General features: G+C 41.5%; 2 protein-coding genes across 5 annotated transcripts in view; both read right to left on the bottom strand.

The window, feature by feature from the left end:
* CD302 (CD302 molecule) overlaps positions 1 to 16,706 on the bottom strand; it is a 37,552-nt gene extending 20,846 nt beyond the window's left edge. The window contains exon 1 of one of the 4 annotated variants that reach the window (XM_039493607.1): positions 16,230 to 16,706. In XM_039493607.1, coding sequence (XP_039349541.1) covers positions 16,230 to 16,296 — 67 coding nt within the window. In that variant the 5' untranslated portion in view covers positions 16,297 to 16,706. The remainder of the gene's footprint in view (positions 1 to 16,229) is intronic. The other 3 variants (XM_039493606.1, XM_039493608.1, XM_039493605.1) reach the window with 3 other exon arrangements.
* Positions 16,707 to 18,172: 1,466 nt separating this feature from the next.
* LY75 (lymphocyte antigen 75) overlaps positions 18,173 to 22,049 on the bottom strand; it is a 73,496-nt gene continuing 69,619 nt past the window's right edge. The window contains exon 35 of the mRNA XM_039493587.1: positions 18,173 to 21,754. Within this exon, the coding sequence (XP_039349521.1) occupies positions 21,570 to 21,754 (185 nt within the window). The 3' untranslated portion in view covers positions 18,173 to 21,569. The remainder of the gene's footprint in view (positions 21,755 to 22,049) is intronic.

Raw genomic sequence — 22,049 nt, 5'->3', positions numbered from 1 at the left:
GGGGACATTTTGGTAGATTAAATTCAATACTGATAAGTGCAAAATAATGCACATTGGAAAAAAATCATCGCAACATCCGCTCAATATGCAGTGGCAGACAAAAAAGCCAACAGTGTTAGGAATCATTAAGAAAGGAATAGATAAAACAGGAAATAGAGTGGAACTATATATCCATGATATGCCCACACTTAGCATGCTGTGTGCAGTTCTGGTCACCCTATCTCAAGAAAGATTAGAATTTGAAAAGGTACAAAGAAAGACAACAAAAACTCTTAGGTGCACATACACCCATAGAAAAGAGACAACTAAGGGGTGATATTATAGAGGTCCATAAAATCATGAATGGTATGGAGAAAGAGAATAGGAAAGTGCTATTTGCCTGCTTCATATGACACAAGAACTAGGGGTCACCCAATGAAATTAATAAGCAACTGGTTTAAAACAAACATAAGGAAATACGTCTTCACAAAATGTAAAGTCAGCCTATGGATATTGCAATGGGATATTGTAAAGGGTAAAAGTGTAACTGGGGCTGAAAAGGAATTAGATAAGTTCCTGAAAGATAGGTCCATCAATGTCTATTAGCCAAGCTGGTCAGGACACAACCCCATGCTCTGGGTATCCCTATTCCTCAAATGGTGAGAAGGTGGGAATGGATGACAGGAGATGGATCACTTGAAACTGCCCTGTTCTGTTAATTCCCTGTGAAGCATCTGGCACTGGCCACTGTGAGAGACAGACTACTGGGCTAGACAGACCTTTGGTCTAACCCAGTATGGCCATTCTTCTATTCTTATGTCATATGAATGACCACAGATCTCACCACTTTTCAAATGAAGAACCTGATCTAAAACGCCACTGAAGTCCATGGGAGTCCTTCTATTTGCATTCAGTCTCATAGACTTTAAGGTCAGAAAGGACCATCATGATCATCTAGTCCAAGTGTAGGCAACCTATGGCATGTGTGCAGAAGGCAGCACGCAAGCTCATTTTCAGTGGCACTCACACTGCCTGGGTCCTAGCCACCGGTCTGGGAGGCTTTGCATTTTAATTTTAAATGAAGCTTCTTAAACATTTTAAAAACTTTATTTACTTTACATACAACAATAGCTTAGTTATATATTATAGACTTATAGAAAGAGATCTTCTAAAAAGGTTAAAATGTATGACTGGCACGCAAAATCTTAAATTAAAGTGAATAAATGAAGACTCGGCACAGCACTTCTGAAAGGTTGCCAACCCCTGAACTAGTCTGACCTCCTGCACACTGCAGGTCACAGAACTTCACCCACCCACTCCTGTAATAGATCCCTAACCTCTCTGGCTGAGTTACTGACGTACTCAAAGCATGATTTAAAGACTTCAAGTTACGGAGAATCCACCATTTATAATACTTCAAATCTGCAAGTGACCCATGTCCCATGCTGCACAGGAAGGTGAAATATAAAAATATATCCTCAAAATATAAAAAGGGGCTATTGTCTTAGCAGACTGCATCACCCGGTCCTACAAATGCAGATCCAAAAGAGTTCATTCAATTTAATAAAAATCACTAGTGATGAGACGTCATGGCTTGTGTAATGAAACTCACTCTGTAATACAGTGACACCCTGTTAAAGAGAGAGATCAGATTACTATATTCCTGTATAATCTCTAAACAAAAGCTCACTGTTGTAATGATTATTATTTTGTCTCTGATATTTACATGGCAAGGATATGTAAGCTTGTTAACACTTCCTAAATAAACTGTTAAAAAAAATACAAATGCAGATCTCTTACTTTTTATTTGGTCATTACATTTTATTTATCCTGAGGTTCCAGGCTACTCTAATACAACACAAAAGCTACAAGACACTGATAGCACATACCATTTAAAATGACCAAAAACTAATACATTCATACACTTGAAGGAATTAACTCCACACCTTCCAGCACTGAAACATACTGTGTAAGCAAGATCAGATACTGCACTTTTACCTGATAAATGCAAAATGTTTAAATTATATTGGAAACACCTAATTTTTTGCAATAGTAATTATAGACTGATGACAGAAAACCCTAGTAGAAACAATACTTTTCTAAATAGTTTCCAATTAAAAATGTCAAAATCCAGTGGCTTTTAAGTAGAGTAGAGAATGTAAGAGAGCATCAGAAGAATGTAGTCAAGATTTTCTGGAGTGACGAGTGATTTTGAGAACCTCCATTTTTGGGTGCCTAATTTAAGACATGTTTAAGGGGCCCAATTTTAAAACCGGCCCTAAATGCAAAATTGATCTCTCTTCAATGTAGTTTAACTTCAGTAAGTTACACTGCCCACACCTACTACCTCTCACACAAACAAAAATATAAACTAAAAGCAAGTTATTTCTCCTGTAGGCTGGAAAGGGATATTACACATTATTTATATTTTTTAAATACTTCGGAGGTGCTCATATACTAATTAAGGGCCTTAAACTAAGTAGTCTTCATCCTCAGAAGGACTGAATAATGCCACAAAACAATGCCAAAAAAGGAAGAAATTATTTGAACTTTGACCTGAGTGTTCAGACAGAGCCACGATACATGATAGGAGTGACTCCTATCAAGGGGTGAGGACAAACCTTTTTAGAAGTGGTTATTTTAGATCTGATGTTTCCTTCTAGACTTTCCAATGCTCTTGCAACACCACTTTATACTATAGGTGGCTGGTGAAAATATTTGTGTGTGTGTGTGTGGTGGGGGGATGAGACTACCCTGCATCACCCCACAATGGCAGCTCCTGTCCCATGGGGCTCAGACTGGCTCCCCATTCTAGCCCGTTGGGTCTTGCGGGGCTGCTACATGCAGATACGGAGAAGTCCGCTCCAGTGTCACTTGATGCACATACATGCAGGTGGGGCCCTCCCACAGCAACATCCCCCCATTCCCTTCCTGGGTACAGGGCCTCAGGATTTCTCTCTTCCCCAGGACTCCCACCCCCACCTCCTCAAGATTCTTCTTTCCCCCAGGACTTCTCTCCCCACTATCCCCACAAGATCCTTCCTTCCCTCAGAGCTCTCACCCTGTCCCAGTGAACCTCATCCCAACCCCCCAGTGCAGGGATTCTACTCCCCAATCTCTGCAAGCCATATCTTCGTCTCTCAGGAATCCACCAGGATCTCCACTCAGAGAGGTCTCCCCGGACACCATAGCTCCTCCTCCCCCATACTCTACACCAGATGTGGCTCCTGAGCCTCCCTGCCTGTTGGAGCCTCCAACAACTGACACTTCACAAACTTCAACCTTTCCGGGAAGTGCCACTCAGGAACCAGAAGCCCGCATCCCCTGCTGGGACCGAAATCTAGCTCCATCTGCCAGGAATCCAATGTGCAAGCAGGGCCCTCACCCACAATGTCCTGCCCACTTTCTGGCCTTGGCACCACCAGATGCGGGGCTTCACTTGCTGAGCTGGGCATACATGCAGGCAGTGGGGTGGCTCACAAAATGACCAAGCAGAGAGAAATTTTGGGGCTGAACCTTCTCTAGCTCTAGCTACCCGCCATTTTGCTGTACACCTCCCACTTACATACTGCCTCTAACCATTTCATTTGCTTCAAATGAACCAAGGAACAGCTAGGTCACATTCCACCTGGGTTGAACAAGCACATACAACACTTTATGGGGGAAGGAGGGGAAATTTTTGTTTCATTCTTTTCATTCACTGTTATCTTTTTAAACCTTTCATTTAACTTTGAATTAAGCAAAAGGTTTCTAAAAATGCTATAATTTAAAAAAAAAAACAGCATTACTTCATTGTTTATTTAGCAGGAGCCTCATAACGCAGCACATTTGCAACTTGAAGTCATTTTAGATATATTTCCTTCTGCATTTTTTAAATAGAAGGTTTAAACATTTTTCATTTATCCACTCTTTAGTTTAATGGCCTCACTATATATCTGAGCAGAGAGCAAGTGAGCACGCCACACACACAGTGTGAGAGTTTTGAAAACGCCTAAACATCTTAGGAGCTCAAGTCTAATTGATTTTCACTCAGGTACTTTTGAAAAATCACACCCATCACAAGTTAGCTTTTAACTATAATTGCAGAAAAGGTTCTTGACTGCCAATGCAGGGAAACGTGGTTAATGCTGATAGTTTAGGCCCCATCACTTTGGCTGCATAATGCAAAATTAAATTGGAATACTTGCTGAGCCACAGGAGAGCAAGTGGGGAACCCTTAGCCAACTGAATGAAAAAAAGTTAAAAAGCCACTCAAACATCAAAGATGTATTGCAGGGGAAATACTGGTGAAAGACTCAGTAATTGGGTATGTCTGCACTGCAATCAGAGGTATGATTGATGCACAGATGTAGACATTTGATCTAGCTGGCACAAGTACCAATAGCAATGAAGCTGCTTCAGTGCAAGCTATATAAGCCTGCCCAAGACTGGGCTATTTACTTGTGTGGCTAGCCTGTGCTGCCGCAGCTTCACTGCTATTGGTATTCCCATTAGCTAGATCAGGGGTCGGCAACCTTTCCAGAGTGATGATTTATTTCTTTTTTTTTATTTATTTTAATTTTTTTTTTTGTGCCAGTTTTTTAACATTCTAGTAGTCTATAATATATAACTAAACTATTGTTGTATGTAAAGTAAATAAGGTTTTTAAAATGTTTAAGAAGCTTCATTTAAAATTCAATTAAAATGCAGAGCCCCCCGGACCAGTGGCCAGGACCCGGGCAGTGTGAGTGCCACTGAAAATCAGCTCGCGTGCCGCCTTCGGCACGCGTACCATAGGTTGTCTACCCCTAAAACAGATTAAAGCTAGTTTGAGTACATCTTCCTGTGCTGCAATCACACTTCCAAATGCAGAGTAGACATACCCAGAGACCCTTTGGAATGGGGAGGTTCTCAGAAGGAAAGGGATAACAAAGGACAGAAACAGGAAGACATGGTCAACCTGTTTTTTCTAATCTCTTACAACGATTTCTCATTGTAAAAACAATTTAAGTATTGACAACTCACTGTTGTCTTCTGTTTGAGATGGTTTGTCCTGCACGATTTTTTTTTGCATACTATTAAATTATGCTGGTGTATTACCATTTTGGGACCATAAGACTGTTGTCCCTCACAGGATCCTCACAAAATTAGATAAAAGAACAGGAGTACTTGTGGCACCTTAGAGACTAACAAATTTATTTGAGCATAAGCTTTCGTGGACTACAGCCCACTTCATCGGATGCACGTAGTGGAAAATACACCCCCACACACCCACACACACAGAAACATGAAACAATGGGTGTTACCATACACACTCTAATGAGAGTGATCAGTTAAGGTGAGCTATTATCAGCAGGAGAGAAAAAGAACTATTTGTAGTGGTAATGAAAATGGCCCATTTCCAGCAATTGCGATCCAGAGCCTCAGAAACAACTCTGACATCATAATCAAAAAGGCTGACAAAGGAGGTGCTGTTGTCATCACGAATAGGTCGGAATATAACCAAGAGGCTGCTAGGCAGCTCTCCAACACCACATTCTACAAGCCATTACCCTCTGATCCCACTGACTGTTACCAAAAGAAACTACACCATCTACTCAAGAAATGCCCTGAAAAAAGCACAAGAGCAAATCCGCACAGACACACCCCTAGAATACTCCTGCTCGGAGTTCTATCTGCTACCCAAGATCCATAAACCTTGAAATCCTGGAAGCCCCCTTCATCTCAGGCATTGGCACCCCGACAGCAGGATTGTCTGGCTATGTAGCCGCCGAAATGCCGCCAAAGACCCCCGGAGCAGGGCCCCCTTAGCCGTGGGGCCCTCTTCGGCGTGGGGCCTGATTCCGGGGAATCGGGTGAATTAGCTTAAAGCCGGCCCTGCCTCATGCCCTATGCTACCAGCACTCCTAGCTATCTTCGAGACACCACTGACTTTCTGAGGAAACTACAATCCATTAGTGATCTTCCTGAAAACACCATCCTAGCTACTATGGATGTAGAAGCCCTCTATACCAACATTCCACACAAAGATGGACTACAAGCCGTCAGGAACAGTATCCCCGATAACGTCACGGCAAACCTGGTGGCTGAACTTTGTCCTCACCCATAACTATTTCACATTTGGGGACAATGAGTACCTTCAAATCAGCGGCCCTGCTATGGGTACTCGCATGGCCCCACAGTATGCCAACATTTTTATGGCTGACTTAGAACAACGCTTCCTCAGCTGTCGTTCCCTAACACCCCATCTCTACTTGCACTACATTGGATGACATCATCATCTGGACCCATGGAAAAGAAGCCCTTGAGGAATTCCATCATGATTTCAACAATTTTCACCCCACCATCAACCTCAGCCTGGACCAGTCCACACAAGAAATCCATTTCCTGGACACTACAGTACTAATAAATGATGGCCACATAAACACCACCCTATTCCGGAAACCTACTGACCGCTATACTTACCTACGTGCCTCAAGTTTTCATCCAGACCACACCACTCGATCCATTGTCTACAGCCAAGCTCTACGATACAATCGCATTTGCTCCAACCCCTCAGACTGAGACAAACATCTACAAGATCTCTATCAAGCGTTCTTACAACTACAATAGCCACCTGCTGAAGTGAAGAAACAGACTGACAGAACCAGAAGAGTACCCACAAGTCACCTACTACAGGACAGGCCCAACAAAGAAAGTAACAGAACGCCACTAGCCATCACCTTCAGCCCCCAACTAAAACCTCTCCAGCACATCATCAAGGATCTACAACCTAGCCTGAGGGACGATCCATCACTCTCACAGACCTTGGGAGACAGGCCAGTCCTTGCTTACAGACAACCCCCAAACCTGAAGCAAATACTCACCAGCAACCACACAACAAAAAACACTAATCCAGGAACCTATTCTTGCAACAAAGCCCATTGCCAACTCTGACCACATATCTATTCAGGGGATACCATCATAGGACCTAATCACATCAGCCACACTATCAGAGGCTCGTTCACCTCCACATCTACCAATGTGATATATGCCATCATGTGCCAGCAATGCCCCTCTGCCATGTACACTGGCCAAACCGGACAGTCTCTATGTAAACGAATAAATGGACACAAATCAGACCTCAAGAATTATAACATTCAAAAACTAGTTGGAGAACACTGCAATCTCCCTGGCCAGTCGATTACAGACATAAAAGTTGTAATATTACAACAAAAAAACTTCAAAAACAGACTCCAAAGAGAGACTGCTGAATTGGAATTAATTTGCAAATTGGACACCATCAAATTAGGCTTGAATAAAGACTGGGAGTGGATGGGCTATTACACAAAGTAAAACTATTTCCCCATGCTTATTTCCCCCCCAGTTCCTCACATCTCCTTGTCAATTGCTGGAAACCGGCCATTTTCATTACCACTACAAACAGTACTTTTTCTCTCCTGCTGATAATAGCTCACCTTAACTGATCACTCTCGTTAGAGTGTGTAGGGTAACACCCATTGTTTCAGGTTCTCTGTGTGTATATCTATCTATCTACTGTATTTTCCACTACATGCATCCAATGAAGTGGGCTGTAGCCCACGAAAGCTTATGCTCAAATAAATTTGTTAGTCTCTAAAGTGCCACAAGTACTCCTGTTCTTTTTGCGGATACAGAGTAACATGGCTGCTACTCAAACAAAATTAGATGTGTACATCAAGAAGCTCTCTCAGCAAGCAAAGCTTTAAAATTAAATATATAACAGAGCAAAAGAGGACAGAGGCAAAATGAAAAGCAGAAAATGATGAAGTTTGGCCTCAGAATCTCAGATACATGTGTGCAACACCCACTGACTTCAATAGGAGCTGTGTGTATCTATCTGAAAGTAGAATTTGCCTCAAAACAGGGAAAAGGAACAGGATCAGAGCATCAGGAGGCATCATAGGAGAATAGGCAGAACACAGTTAATAGTCACAAAAGTTTTACAGAGCAGCATAATAAAATGGTTTTAGAAGTTTTGATAAATTTAAATATCCCACTCTAAAGTGTTACAAATGATTTACAAGTGGGCTACCAGCTGCGCCACATAGATAGATTTTGCAGAACTAAATACTGGTTTACTCTGAAGTTTTTAGTGCCAGTGTGTATGCAGACTTGTTGAAATGCTTCAATTATTATTCTCACTTCCTCTCTTCTCGCCTTTTACCAAAGTCAGAGCAGATATTGGAAAAGGACTTTTCCACATGATAAGATCTGATTGTGTTTGAACACAATTCTGAAGAACCACGTTACTGATACAATGCTGGCCAGCACAGACCAAGGCACACTGTGGTGTCTGCTAAAGAAATTAGACCCTGTTGTGACCAGCATGCCGTCACAAGGCCATGTCTACACTTGCGAGATTACAGTGACACTGCTGTACCAATACTGCTGTACCAATACAGCTGTGCCGCTGTAAGATCGCTTGTGTAGCCGCTCTATGCCAATGGGAGAGTCATCGTGGACAGTTTTCTGAAGATGTCCACACAGTGTGCAGAGGTGGTCAAAAAAGCAAACAGGATGTTAGGAATCATTAAAAAGGGGATAGAGAATAAGACTGAGAATATATTATTGCCCTTATATAAATCCATGGTACGCGCACATCTCGAATACTGTGTACAGATGTGGTCTCCTCACCTCAAAATAGATATATTAGCACTAGAAAAGGTTCAGAAAAGGGCAACTAAAATGATTAGGGGTTTGGAGAGGGTCCCATATAAGGAAAGATTAAAGAGGCTAGGACTCTTCAGCTTGGAAAAGAGGAGACTAAGGGGGGATATGATAGAGGTATATAAAATCATGAGTGATGTGGAGAAAGTGGATAAGGAAAAGTTATTTACTTGTTCCCATAATACAAGAACTAGGGGTCACCAAATGAAATTAATAGGCAGCAGGTTTAAAACAAATAAAAGGAAGTTCTTCTTCACACAGCGCACAGTCAACTTGTGGAACTCCTTACCTGAGGAGGTTGTGAAGGCTAGGACTATAACAGCGTTTAAAAGAGAACTGGATAAATTCATGGTGGTTAAGTCCATAAATGGCTATTAGCCACGATGGGTAAGGAATGCTGTCCCTAGCCTCTGTTTGTCAGAGGATGGAGATGGATGGCAGGAGAGAGATCACTTGATCATTGCCTGTTAGGTTCACTCCCTTTGGGGTACCTGGCATTGGCCACTGTCGGTAGACAGATACTGGGCTAGATGGACCTTTGGTCTGATCCAGTACGGCCGTTCTTATGTTCCCGTCGACATAATAAAACCACCTCCACAAGTGGCAGTAACTAGGTCGGCAGGAGAAACTCTCCTGCTGACACAGCGCTGTCCATACTGGCACTTCTGTCAGTGAAACTCATGTCGCTTAAGGGTGTGTTTTTTCACACCCTTGAGTGACATAAATTATACCGACAAAAATGGGAGTATAGACATGGCCATAGTTAGCTTATAAGACACTGAACACAGTTTGCCCTGATTTACACTGACTGCTTAGTTGTGGTCAGCAAACAAGTGCATTTAGAATGGAATCTGTCAGAACACCCTAAAGGAAACTTTACTACAACTAAATTCACTTTAAATACCTTCCAATGCATACACTGGGTGAGAGCCTTACACCAGCGAAGGGATGAAGCAGTATAACCGGGCCCTAAAAACCCTGGTTCTATCCAGGAGAGGGTTCCTCCAGCACAGGTATTGTGGAGACAGGTGCAGCCCTGGATTGGACAGGGTCAAAGATGGCTTAAGGCAAACACCCTGCCCCCTACCTCCTTGGGCTGCAAGCTCTCTTCTACTCTACTTAGAAGAAAAAGCACATCATCTCAACAGTTTCTTTTACTTTTACACTGTCAGGAACAGAACCAGTTCCTGTGCTTTGCTCTGATCAATACACAATATCTCAAAAAGAGGCATCTGATGAATCAGACTATCTCAAAAGATTCGCAGCTCTGGAGTGAATTCCTCATAGAACTGCTTGTTCTTCTTCTAAACCACAGAAACTCTAGATGGGGAAGTGAGTACGTTTTTCTCTTCTAACTTGCCTTGGGACATTTTGCAAAACTTCCTACTAATACTAAAATCAGTTACATTTTACTGGTGGTAGCAAAATTGAGAGTCCTAATGTATAAGGGCTGTCAGCTGCCTCCAACATTTTAAGTACTGTATCAATTAGATTCTCTAGTGTAGGCCAGGCTCAGGTGTGTTTATATGACAAATCAAAATTACATTTCCAGTTGGGCAAGTCTTTCATAGGCTTGCTAATGGCCAAGAGTTTTAAGGTGCATCTGTTTGCTTTGAAATACATGATCTATGCATATGTGGTATTTATCGCATTGGTATTTCAATTATTTGCATTGGCACTCCCACTCCCATTATTATAGCTCACAGCAGCCTGGGATGGCTATTTTCACCGCTGTGGGATCCCCAATTTCTTTGTTATTGGGGCAGGAGGAATGAAATGTCACCCTGATTGGGTAAATGGGGAACTACAAAATTGTCTTGTGATGGGGGGTTTCATTGTCAGCTGGATAGCGCTTGCTAGATGGGGCACATGGGTTCCAAAACCCATTGAAAAGAGAGAGGCTAGGGACAGATGTCTGTACTTGGTGGTGCAGGCTCCTTGTGTGAGCCAGAAGCACCAGTTCCACCTATGCCTCTCTCTTTTCAATGGGTTTTGGAACCCATGTGCCCCATCTAGCAAGCGCTATCCAGCTGACAATGAAACCCCCCATCACAAGACAATTTTGTAGTTCCCCATTTACCCAATCAGGGTGACAACATTTCATTCCTCCTGCCCCAACAACAAAGAAATTGGGGATCCCACAGCGGTGAAAATAGCCATCCCAGGCTGCTGTGAGCTATAATAATGGGAGTGGGAGTGCCAATGCAAATAATTGAAATACCAATGCGAATACATGAAACTTCTTTCTGCACGCCCCATAATTTACCACCAGATGTCAGGGTAGAGCTCATCCTGACTCTGCTTACATACAGTTAATAATATTAATACAATTTGAATTAACTCTAGTAGGAATTATGTGCATTACAGTAATGCCCAGAGGCCTCAGTCAGGATCAGGGCCACCTTGTGCTAGGACATGTACAAGCACATTAACAATATGCTTCCCATCCCTGATCAGATTAAAAATCTAAGATGACAAGTGACATACAGAAGGAAGAGGAAAATATTGGTTTCTAATATTATAATACAAACTTTTCATATACTTTTGTTTTAAATAAAAACACCTCATTATACCATCTATACCTCATTCTATCCTTTCTTGCAGGCTATGGGGCAGTAACGTATAATTGAGGTGATTTTTACTCACATTTAAAAAAAATTAAAAAGTATATGTTAATTATATATTGTACAGGGAGGACACATGATCTGGTGGTTAAAGCATAGGTATATGCGGGTCTGGGTTTTACTCAGTTCTGCCACAGATTTCCTGGGCAATTCCATTTGCACTTGAAAAATTGGCAATTTGTTTTACAGTAACAGCTAGCAATGGGGCTAAGCCACTAGCGTGGTTGTGACTCAAACACACAAGTTTTCATGCACAGTGATAAAAACATCCAAAACCTAGCTAATCTAATAGTTTAGCCCAGGTACACCCGCAGTCCTGGGGGGGGGGCAGAGGCAGATAGGAGGAGGGGGCCGGGCCACGATCCCCTCCCCTAACCAGCCCTCCATACAATTTATGAAACCCAACGCAGCCCTCAGGCCAAAAAGTTTGCCCACCCCTGGTTTAGTTATTAAGAGTTTCACATACTTATTAAGAACAGAATAGACTTTTCTAACCATAAAAATCTGAGAACTTCATATAATACTATTAAAAAAAAGACAGCACTGCAGAAATGGCAACAATGCAGCCACTTAAACTCATGTAAATCACAATCCATTTTAAAAATCTCAATACTTGTCTTTTGTTTGTTTACAGCCATAAAGCCATAGAATCACTCACTAGCCACAGAATTTATTTCACTCTTTCAATTTTTTTAAAATGTGTAGCATATGTCCAGGGCAATGAACAGATGGTACATTTGATTAAAAAAGAAAGAAATAGAACCACCACAAACTCTTAAGCCCTATATTTTGCATACACAATTACATGTAGTTATTTTCGACAACAGAAAAGAGAAACTAAAATAATGCCAAGGCAAAAAAAAAAATCAATAAATGATTGACAGTTACGATACAAATTTACTGTAAATTGTGAAATGTACCATACATTCTTCAACACTCAGGCCCTACCTACACTTCAAAACCAACCATTTGTATCATGCCTGTAGTAGACCAATGGCTCTCAACCTTTCCAGACTACTGTACCCATTTCAGGAGTCTGATTTGTCTTGTGTACCCTCAAGTGTCACCTCACTTAAAAACTACTTGCTTACAAAATCCTACATAAAAATACAAAAGTGCCACAGCACACTAGTACTGAAAAATTGCTTACTTCCTCATTTTTACTATATAATTATAAAATATATCTATTGGAATATAAATATTGTACTTACATTTCAGTGTACAGTACATATACAGAGCAGTATAAACAAGTCATTGTCTGTATGAAATTTTAATTTGTACTGACTTTGCTAGTGGTTTTTATGTAGCCTGTTGTAAAACTAGGCAAACATCTAGATGAGTTGATGTACCCCCCGGTAGACCTCTGTGTACCCCCAGAGGTACACGTACTCCTGGATGAGAACCACTGTTGTAGGCTAAGGGTACTATGCTGACTGAGAGGGCATCGATGGGTCTGGAGGGGAGGATGTATGTATCAAAAAGAGCAACTGCAGGCCAGAAAGGAATGGGAAGGCACAGAATCTACATCCAGATGGTCCTGTGCTTCCAGAGACCAAATCCCTTTCCCGGTGGAAGGGTAAAAGAGAGAATTTCCATCCCACCCCACAGAACAATATGGGAAAAAAGTCAGCAAGGGGAACTGCATGGAATTATCATCCCTGCACCACTCTCCTCTCATGGGATTTTCTACAGGCGGGGACAATCTTTCCCAAAGTAAGAAGGCCAGCATACATGGAATGGGGATTACTTGGCCCGACTGCCACACCCTTGTGCCTAGTTGCCATCTCACATATCAGCACAACCACCTAAACAACAGCACAACCAGCAAGTCCAAATACAGATAGCCCCTCACCCCAGCACATACCCCTTATCTGCCACCAACACAAACCAACCAAAATCTCCCAGCACAACACAACCCAGGCACAAATCAACACAGCTTCCCATCACAATACACATTTGTCCACCCTCACTCATACTTACCATAAACTTAAGTGGCAAGTCTTTTGCTAGTAAGCATATATTGGGCTACTGTGATAATGCAATAAAAGTCAGTAGAAAAACCACTGTAAGATGCTATACAATTTAAGGGCGTAGAAAAAAAGGTATAAATTATATGAGAAACAGTATGTGACCCTGTAATTAAAAGATTACATGATAACAGTCTCAAAGGGGCAGAGAAAAAGTTGTGTGTGCAACCCTAATTTTGGCATGTGTGCTTAACTGTGCAGTCTTAATATTCTCTTCGTGTAGGTTTTTGTATGGAATGTGGTATGATTTGCAAGCTACACTGAGATTGGTTTTGTCTGAGGATATCAAACCTAATATTGATGCTCTGGTTGATGCAAAACGTTGCCAGCTAAGTGGCCAAAAAATGAAATGACTGTCAAAATTAGCACTGACTTTTTGCATTACAGTTTTTAAAAAGTTAATTCATTGACTTTAAATAGCATACTATAGTCTTCATTTTTTTCATTTTTGACTATACTTTTGTATCGTTGTGTGAAAAGGTGTCAGTGATGCGGCCCTTGGGCCAATGTACTAATCCTCATGTGGCCCTCGTGGTGATTTGAGTTTGAGATCCCTGGTGTAGAGTCTGTAGACAAATCTATAGTGCTACTTGTATCCTGGTCCAAACTCTAGGGTTTTGTCCAAGAGGCAGAGTGCGCTAGTGGATAAGGCAGTGGGCTGGGACTCAGGCAGCTTGTGTTATCTTCCTAGTTCTGCTATTGACCTGCTTTGTGACTTTGGACAAGTCACTTCACCTCTCTATGCTTTGATTCTCTCCCCACCCCCCTTTAATTATTTTGTCTATTTAGATTGCAAGCTCTTCAGGGCAGACTCTCTCTTACGATGGGCTTGTACACACTACCACTTATGTCACTATAACTTATGTCACTCAGGGGTGTGAATAAGCCACTCTCCTGAGTGATGACATAAGTTACACCAACCTAAGGCTGGTGTGGACAGCACTATGTCAGTGGGAGAGATTCTCCTGACATCATAGCTACTGCCTCTCATGGAGGTGGTTTTATTAAGCTCTCTCTTGTCAACACAGAGCGTCTTCACCAGACGCACTACAGCAGCGCAGCTGTATCACTTCTAGTGAAGACTAGCCCTATGTGTTTGAGCAGTGACTAATGCAATGGGGTCCTGATCTCACTTCGGCTATGTCTACACTACAGACCATAGAGCGCCACAGATGTACCGCTACAGATGCATCACTGTAAGGTCTCCAGGGTAGCCTAGCCGCTCTATGCCAATGGGAGAGAGCTTTCCCATCCACATAATTAAACCACTCCCTACAAGCGGTGGTAGCTATGTCAGCAGGAGAGCATCTCCCGCCGACAGCGCTGTCCACACAAGCGCTCCTGCCAGTGAAATTTATGTCGGTCAGAGGTGTTTTTCATACCCCTGACTGAGAAAAGTTTTACCAACAAAAGTGCTAGCGTAGACTGGGGTCACAATGTATGAACAAGCATGCAAGTAATTAGAAACTTTTACCATAACAATTAAAACATTTTTTTAAATTAAATGAAAACATATTTTTTGTTTAAATTTAAACATTTCCCTATACAATTTGTAACCTAAACATGGCAGCATTGTGCTGGTGCATTAATGAGTAACACTGATCAGTTTACTTACTTTTCCACTTCACATGACTAATAAATAGCATTATCTAGGAAAAGTGCAGAAATGTTGAAAACTTCAAAAGGAGAAAACTCTCTTAATTTCTTTGAAAGTGCTTTGAAAAATCAAAACCACTTAATCATACAACTTATGACTGTGCAGCAATTCTTTTATAAATTGCAAGACTAACATGATTTTTTTCTATGCCATAATGCTGATATACATGTTGATAATGTGCACTCACTTTCTTTACCAGAATTATGTAGGATCATAGTCCTACTATATAACTAGATATAGAAAAAGCTCTATTTAAAGCCTACCCTGGGTAAGGGAAAAATATAGTTCCCAGGCATTAGGCATTTAACTGACAGGAACACACCACGTGTGTCATTTTCCCTAGTTTAACTGGTTCTTTCCTTTGCTACTATTCATTTCACAGTTAGGTCCCAAGCCTTCAAATATTTATGCACATGCTTAAATTTACTCACTCAAACTGTCCGGGTGAAATAAAATTAATGGCACTATTCACATGCTTAGAGTTGAACATATGTGTAAATTTTTGCAGGACTGGGTCATTAGTTTTGATAAGAAAGCATGAGAAGGCACTCGCTCCAGACTATATTATGTTTTTTTTAATGTTCCATGTCTGAAGGGGTGTTTGCTTTCCACTGTTTCTCAATAGCTGTACATTAGCCAAATGGACTTTCCAGAAAATGAAACTTCTCAGCACACAACACAAAGTCTCCTCTCCCCTCATGAGGAACAGGAAATGAATTTGCCTCTCATCTGATTTTATATAAGGAGCAAGACTAAAAACATAACGGGACTGTGGCCCTGTCTGGATCTGGAAATAGGTTGTGTTTCGAAATGTTTGCTGGTTGTGGCTAACGCTAGACTCCCTTAAAGGCTGACCACGGCCGGGGAACAGGTTTTTAACCACGACTGACAGTATCTGCTGCAATGGTCGGGCTAGTTAACATGTTTTCGCTCACACGTTTCAAACCCTGGCCTACGTTTCTAGCGCAGACAATAGCTATGTTCATGGCAGGCCAAGAGTGTCCCAGAGCAGCTACCGCAGGGGCCTGCAGTGCCCAACGCAGCCCCCCCCGCCGCGGCAGGGTGAACTCCACCCCTCTATAGACTTACAGTGCACCGGGGTGGGGGGCCGCCCCTCCCCCGCAAACCCAGCAGCGTGGGCAGCGCTGCGCTGCCTCCCGCGGGGGGTGTCACACCCCGGCCGCCCGCCCTGAGCGGGACAGCGGCCGGGCTCGAAGCGGCCCCGCAGGCCGAGGGAGGCGGGGGGCTGACAGGCGCAGGAGGGCAGCACCTTACCGGCTGCTCCGGAGGCGGTGGCGAGGAGGCCGAGCAGGCAGAGCAGCGCGGGGAAAGGGGGCTCCATAGCCCCGGCTCACTCCACTGCGCGCCGGCTCTCGGAAGGCTGCGCCCGCAGGGGGGAGCAGCGCCCTGGCCGGCCGGACACCACCCACTGCGGGGGCAGCCCGGGGCCGGGAGCGCGGCCCCCGCAGGCTGCCCAGCCCCTGCAGGCTGGGCTGGGCCGGGCTAACGCGCCGCTCCCAACAGGGCTAGCTCCGGCGCGGGCCCCACGCGACATCTGCTGGGCATGACCGGGGCCAGGCGTCTGGGGGTGCAGGCGAGTCGGGCCGTGGAAACTCGCCCAGCCCCAGGTGAGTGGGCTGTCCAGGGCCAGCTCTGCCTTCAGCAGTGGGGGAGCGAGCGCGCCCGGCCTCCCGACCGGTTCGTATTGGCCACCAGAAACCCTGCAGCGCACGATGCAAATATACTAACAGGAGAAATCTCCCCTCACCCCACTAGTGTAAGACGTGCTGTCCTCCACCTTCCCCCCTCGCTTTTAGATGGCGCCTCTAAACTCCTGGGCTCAGCACTTCTGTCAGCGCCTCTCCACGTGGAGCTAGCTTGGAATAGGCTCTGAGTACAAAAGTTTGAAAACAGTTGAAATAAGTTTGAAATCTCAAGAGTATTCGATTGTGCTGGTAACTTGCCTGTGAACTGCAATGGAGAAGCCTGGCCTAGCTGTCTGTGTTTATCAATTGGCTCTATTCAGTGGTGGTGGTTACCTTTGGGTTATATTGGTTGCATTTTATTTTCAAAACTAGAAAAACAGGCACCACAGGTGTGGGGAGGGAAGCAATAACAGTAGCCACTGAAGTCAGTAGGCTACTGCCTTCTGCCAGGTGACACAGATCTAGAAACACTAGTAGTCTTGACCCATGTCATGTGACGGAAGCTGGGTAACAAAGATCAATCTTTTACACACACTCCTGTCTCACCTTTTATTACACATGATACTGCACAAACACAGAAGATGTAGCCCCTCCCCAAGGAATTTAAACTACACTTGACACTAATAATATAGATGCATATAATATTTTGAGGCCTATGACTGAGCTCCCAGTGTGAGGTGAAGTACATGGGCTTTTTAAAAAGCCCATTTTCTCATGCTTGTTCTTTAGCATTTTAGAATAAGTTAACATTTATAATATACCCAGTGAACTTCACCCACAAATACTATTACATTAAGATAAAATAACCTCATCTCAATTCTTAAGCACCAGTGAAGAAGATCTGCCCTGCATTTAATCAGGCTCCACCATTATAGGACCTTTTGTCTCCTTTGCTAACAAACAAACAAACAAAATCTGCAGTCCTTAGGTAAAAGCTCTTGCTAGAGTCAATGGGAGATTTATATCAGTATGAACTGCAGAATTTGGCCCAGAAACATTTAAGAGGTCATTTTAGGCAGGAGAGAATTCATAGTAAATCTTAAAAAGGCAAGATGGTATGTAAATTTTATAACTGATGTGTCTCATTATACATCAGACCAAAAGTATCTTGAGGCTGGAAGATAGATGACTACACCTGATGGGTACTTCCCCTATTTTCAGGGGAATTCCCTTGGGGGCTGTTACTGCAACTTTAGAGGTTCGTTACATGGGCAGAAAGGAGCCCTGGGACACCAGTGAATCAGACCTTAACATCCATTAAATGCTTAAATTGGCCACATTTCTCTTTAATTATTGCCAGCTCCTTGCCGCAGAAGCCTGGTAGTCATTAGGAGTCTTCTTGTATTCCACAGCAACATGTTTTTCTCCATTATAAAAGAATTCAACACCACCAATACTAACCCCCCTTAACATTAGTTACTACTTTATTGTAGAAACACCATTGTGTTAAGTGTTGTACAGACATTCAGCGCTGTTAATTTTTCCCCACAGAAACAAACAGAAAAATTAGGCTGATTTTTTATAAATTTTATTCTTTCAAGAGTTAAGAGCATGTTTGCATATTATCCTCACTGTACACTTCAATCCAGAAAGTGGGCTGTTCATTTATGCTAAGACAAGTTGTGCTCACTGAAATAAAAGCTACCCAAGATTCCATTTACTAGTATAGTGTAAAAAACATTGGAAGTGCGCCTTACAAAATTATTTACATAATTCACAACAATACACAAACACTTTATAAAAACACTATCCTTTTATTGTATATTCATGTGTCTTGAAATCATAATTTAGTTATCTTGGTAATAACATTAAAAATATACTTTCTATCTGTAAATTCACATCCAGGCAAGCCCATAAGTGCAAATAGTTAAAAAACTAGCAAGGCTGAACACACATGTATCTAATTTATATTTGTACAAAAATACCCCGACCTCCACTTTTGTTAGAAAAGGACACAACCATATACAACTTTATTTAATACAGTACAAAACTTATCTAAATCTACTAATTTAGACCCCATCCAGCAAAACATTTAAGTATTTATGTTAACTTAAAATTATGCACGTTTAAGTGCTTTGCTGGATCATGGCCATGCTCCCTATTGCTTTATTGATAATATTTTTATCACATTAGTTGGAAATTAGTCATTAAATACACAGTAGAGGCAAGAACTGTGTTCTCATGTGTTTGTACAACACTTACCATAGTAAGACCCCACTCTGCTTGGTGCTACTGTAATATAAATGTTTCATAATTATAATAAAATAAAGGATCACAAGAACCAGACTGTTGTAAAAGCAATATGTGAAGCACAGCAACAAGGTTAAATAGTCTCACATTTTACCTAAAATTTACTCCAAGGTATTGCAACCAATTTCAATAGTTTTTTGCATAAATTGCAACAAGGCCAATTTCTTTCTTACTCTTGTTTCTTAGTTATGGCCAGGTATTAAAAGGACAATGTGCTTACTTTTTCTCCAGTCAGAGAACTAATACAGAACTATTTTCTTTAGTGTGTTTGATACCTATTCTTCTTTATGGGTGCTAAAACCATCTACAAGAATCTTGCTCGAAAGATACTGTACTGTCCAAGTATCATTTTAAAAGACTGCATATCCAGAATAGTGCAAACAAGCACAAAGGGGAGTGTTTCATCAGCAACAAAAAGAGAGAGGCTCACAGGTCTGGCCTGCCACCCTTAAAAGTATCTGTTAAAAAAAAAACAAAAGTATTCTCAGCATTCTCAGCATATTTGGCCAAATATACTCCTGATGGAATACCACTCAATGGAATTACCCCAGGAATGAATTTGGTCTTGTGTACAATATTTTTTTTTACTTAAATAGTATATATTCCTTCAAAATGGTAAACAGGTCTGATCTGAAAAAGGACAGTGTGCATTAAGAAACATTTTTCTTACAAATTATTATTCCACTTTCACACAGTGACTTACTATAATGGTTTAATCAAGTAATATATATTTTAAAAAACCCTTCACTCTAGTAGCCTTTTTGGAGTCCATAGGAAAGGCAACTGACACAGCATGTAAAAAAAAATCAAGTTTAACTTGCTTGTAAATAGATCAAGAATTTGTAGCACGTATGCACACAACTTGAGTTGCGAAACATTCTCTCCCACTCACTACCTAGGACATATTTTATCTCATCTCTCAAACTGATTATAGAGGAAATACCTTATTTGTTATCAAGTTGTAAGTTTAATCATAGCATAGGTGAGTTAGGATACTATTCAGACCAAATATAGTGTTTATCCTTTTGTATTATGTGATCAGAACAGCTGTGCTAGATCATCACCTTGTATTTTAAGTCTAAACTTTCCCCCATTACTCCAGAGTCCCTGTCACAGCACCCTCTGCTGCCCTGACTTTTCTCCCACTTTACACACCACCCACTCCAAATAATATATCATTCCAACTATCCTTGAACAACAAGCATTTGCATAGGAAGTAGTCAATGAGGCTCCTTAAATTGGCTGGCAGGACTGTGGTTCATCAACTGTATGGATTTCCTCATTCAGAGCCAGTATTCCTGGTTCTGTAAACACTCCTGTAGCCCTGCAACGCAGTGCAACAGACTAGAAAATGAACTGTGAGTCTTTTCCATGTGTTAGTGCAGGACACCATCATTCAGATCTAATTCTATACCAACTTTAAAAACATAGGATGGATTTTGGAAGATTTAAAGGTTATTCTCTAAATACTAGTTTAAAGACTAGTCTTCCTTTTCTATTGCCTCCTCATTCCCAGAAACTGATTTTCAACATGCCTGCTATGGGGTACTTGCAGCACCACATATAAGAGCCTATGAAAAGATGACCGAAAATTCTTGCTTAAAAGGGACAGTCTCCTTACAGTGAAAAATACACCATTCATTGAACTGCTTTTAGATGGTCACAGAGTGTTTTCATAAGGTTTGAATTTTGCTCATGTTTGTATTTGGCCCTTAATCCCAGTTGTGCTGAGATCAGTAGCATCTTGGGAGGTCATGGCTATTCATGTATGAGCCTGCAATAGGCTCAGACTTAAAATGTTACCTGTTTTTTTTAATAGGAATATTTCCTTATTGATAGAATCCCAGAGTGAAAGAGCATACTCTGTCATGATTCTAGCTCTGAAGGGCACCTGAACAATAATTATATGATAGGAAAGAGTGATGATGGCTTGTTGGTGACCTCTGAGATAAAACAAACAACAACAACAATGTTCAGATATAATTTTTCTCTCTCTTGCACTCAATGGACCATAATAAGCATACCAAATGTTAAGATTCTACCTCAATGAGAACAGAAACTGTCAGTGGTTACAAGCCCCTCTGTATTATATCACAGTTGATAATTAATGAGTTATTACAAAAGTGGTTATTCCAAATATCATTTATCTGGTATTTATCATCATATTTTGTGCTAGTTGTTGCAGGATGACCCAATGCTAGGAACAGGGAATGTACTGTACCTCAAAACATACATCTTTTGACACCAATGGTTTAATCAATAATTGCCTGTAAAATGCTAGATATTTAATTTAAAGTTTGTTTGGTTTGCGGTTTTTAAAGGTCTATGCCTCACCCGCAACCCCCCAAAAACACTTTACCAAAAGAAAACAAAAAGATAATGTAGGTAAAGCTTTTAGAGGCAGTACCCAGATTTAATATGGAATCAAAGAGCTATAGAGTCTCAGGGAACTTCTACCTTGTGCAAGATTTACAGCTAAGGCCAAATTCAGTTAACTCCCACTGACTTAAAATTGCACACATTAGAGGGCAGAATTTAGCCACTAGTTAATAATCTTTTTACTCGTTTTTCAGAAGGAGCTAATAAAGTGTCAAGTAGCCCATTCCCCATAGCTTCACACAGTAGAATCTGTAATAAAACAATTAGCAAGAACAGTTTCTCAGTAACCATCTTTGGTAAACATGCTATCAGTCTCATCTTCATTCATCCCTCGTTCGTAGCGTACTGCAAAGAAGCCACCCCACTGAAGCCGTTTCTTTTTGTAGAGATACCAAATTAATCCAGCAATCAAGACTAGGATAATTAACAGAGCAAATGTTATAGCCACTCCAGTATGATTAGTGCCTGTAAAAGAGAAATGAAAATAGTTAATCAGTGTTTTTGACTGAAAAATATTTGTTATACAGTAAAGTTTTATACTAATATGTATACATTTACTATAAAGTCATTTTACTGAAGTTCAGGAACTCTATTTTAAGTCTTACAGACACACACACAAATATTTTCCACACCATCAATTCAAAAGCTAGTTTCCTATAAGTGCCAAATATTATAGCTGAGCACAAGCTCCACTATGATTAAGGTTAAGAAGCCCTGTCTGTTTAAAGCTGGACTGTTCTGATTGTGCTACAATCCGTCT

This window comes from Mauremys reevesii, linkage group 11 (assembly GCF_016161935.1).
Source record: "Mauremys reevesii isolate NIE-2019 linkage group 11, ASM1616193v1, whole genome shotgun sequence".
Taxonomy (NCBI): domain Eukaryota; kingdom Metazoa; phylum Chordata; order Testudines; family Geoemydidae; genus Mauremys; species Mauremys reevesii.
This window is presented reverse-complemented; position numbering and strand designations above follow the sequence as displayed.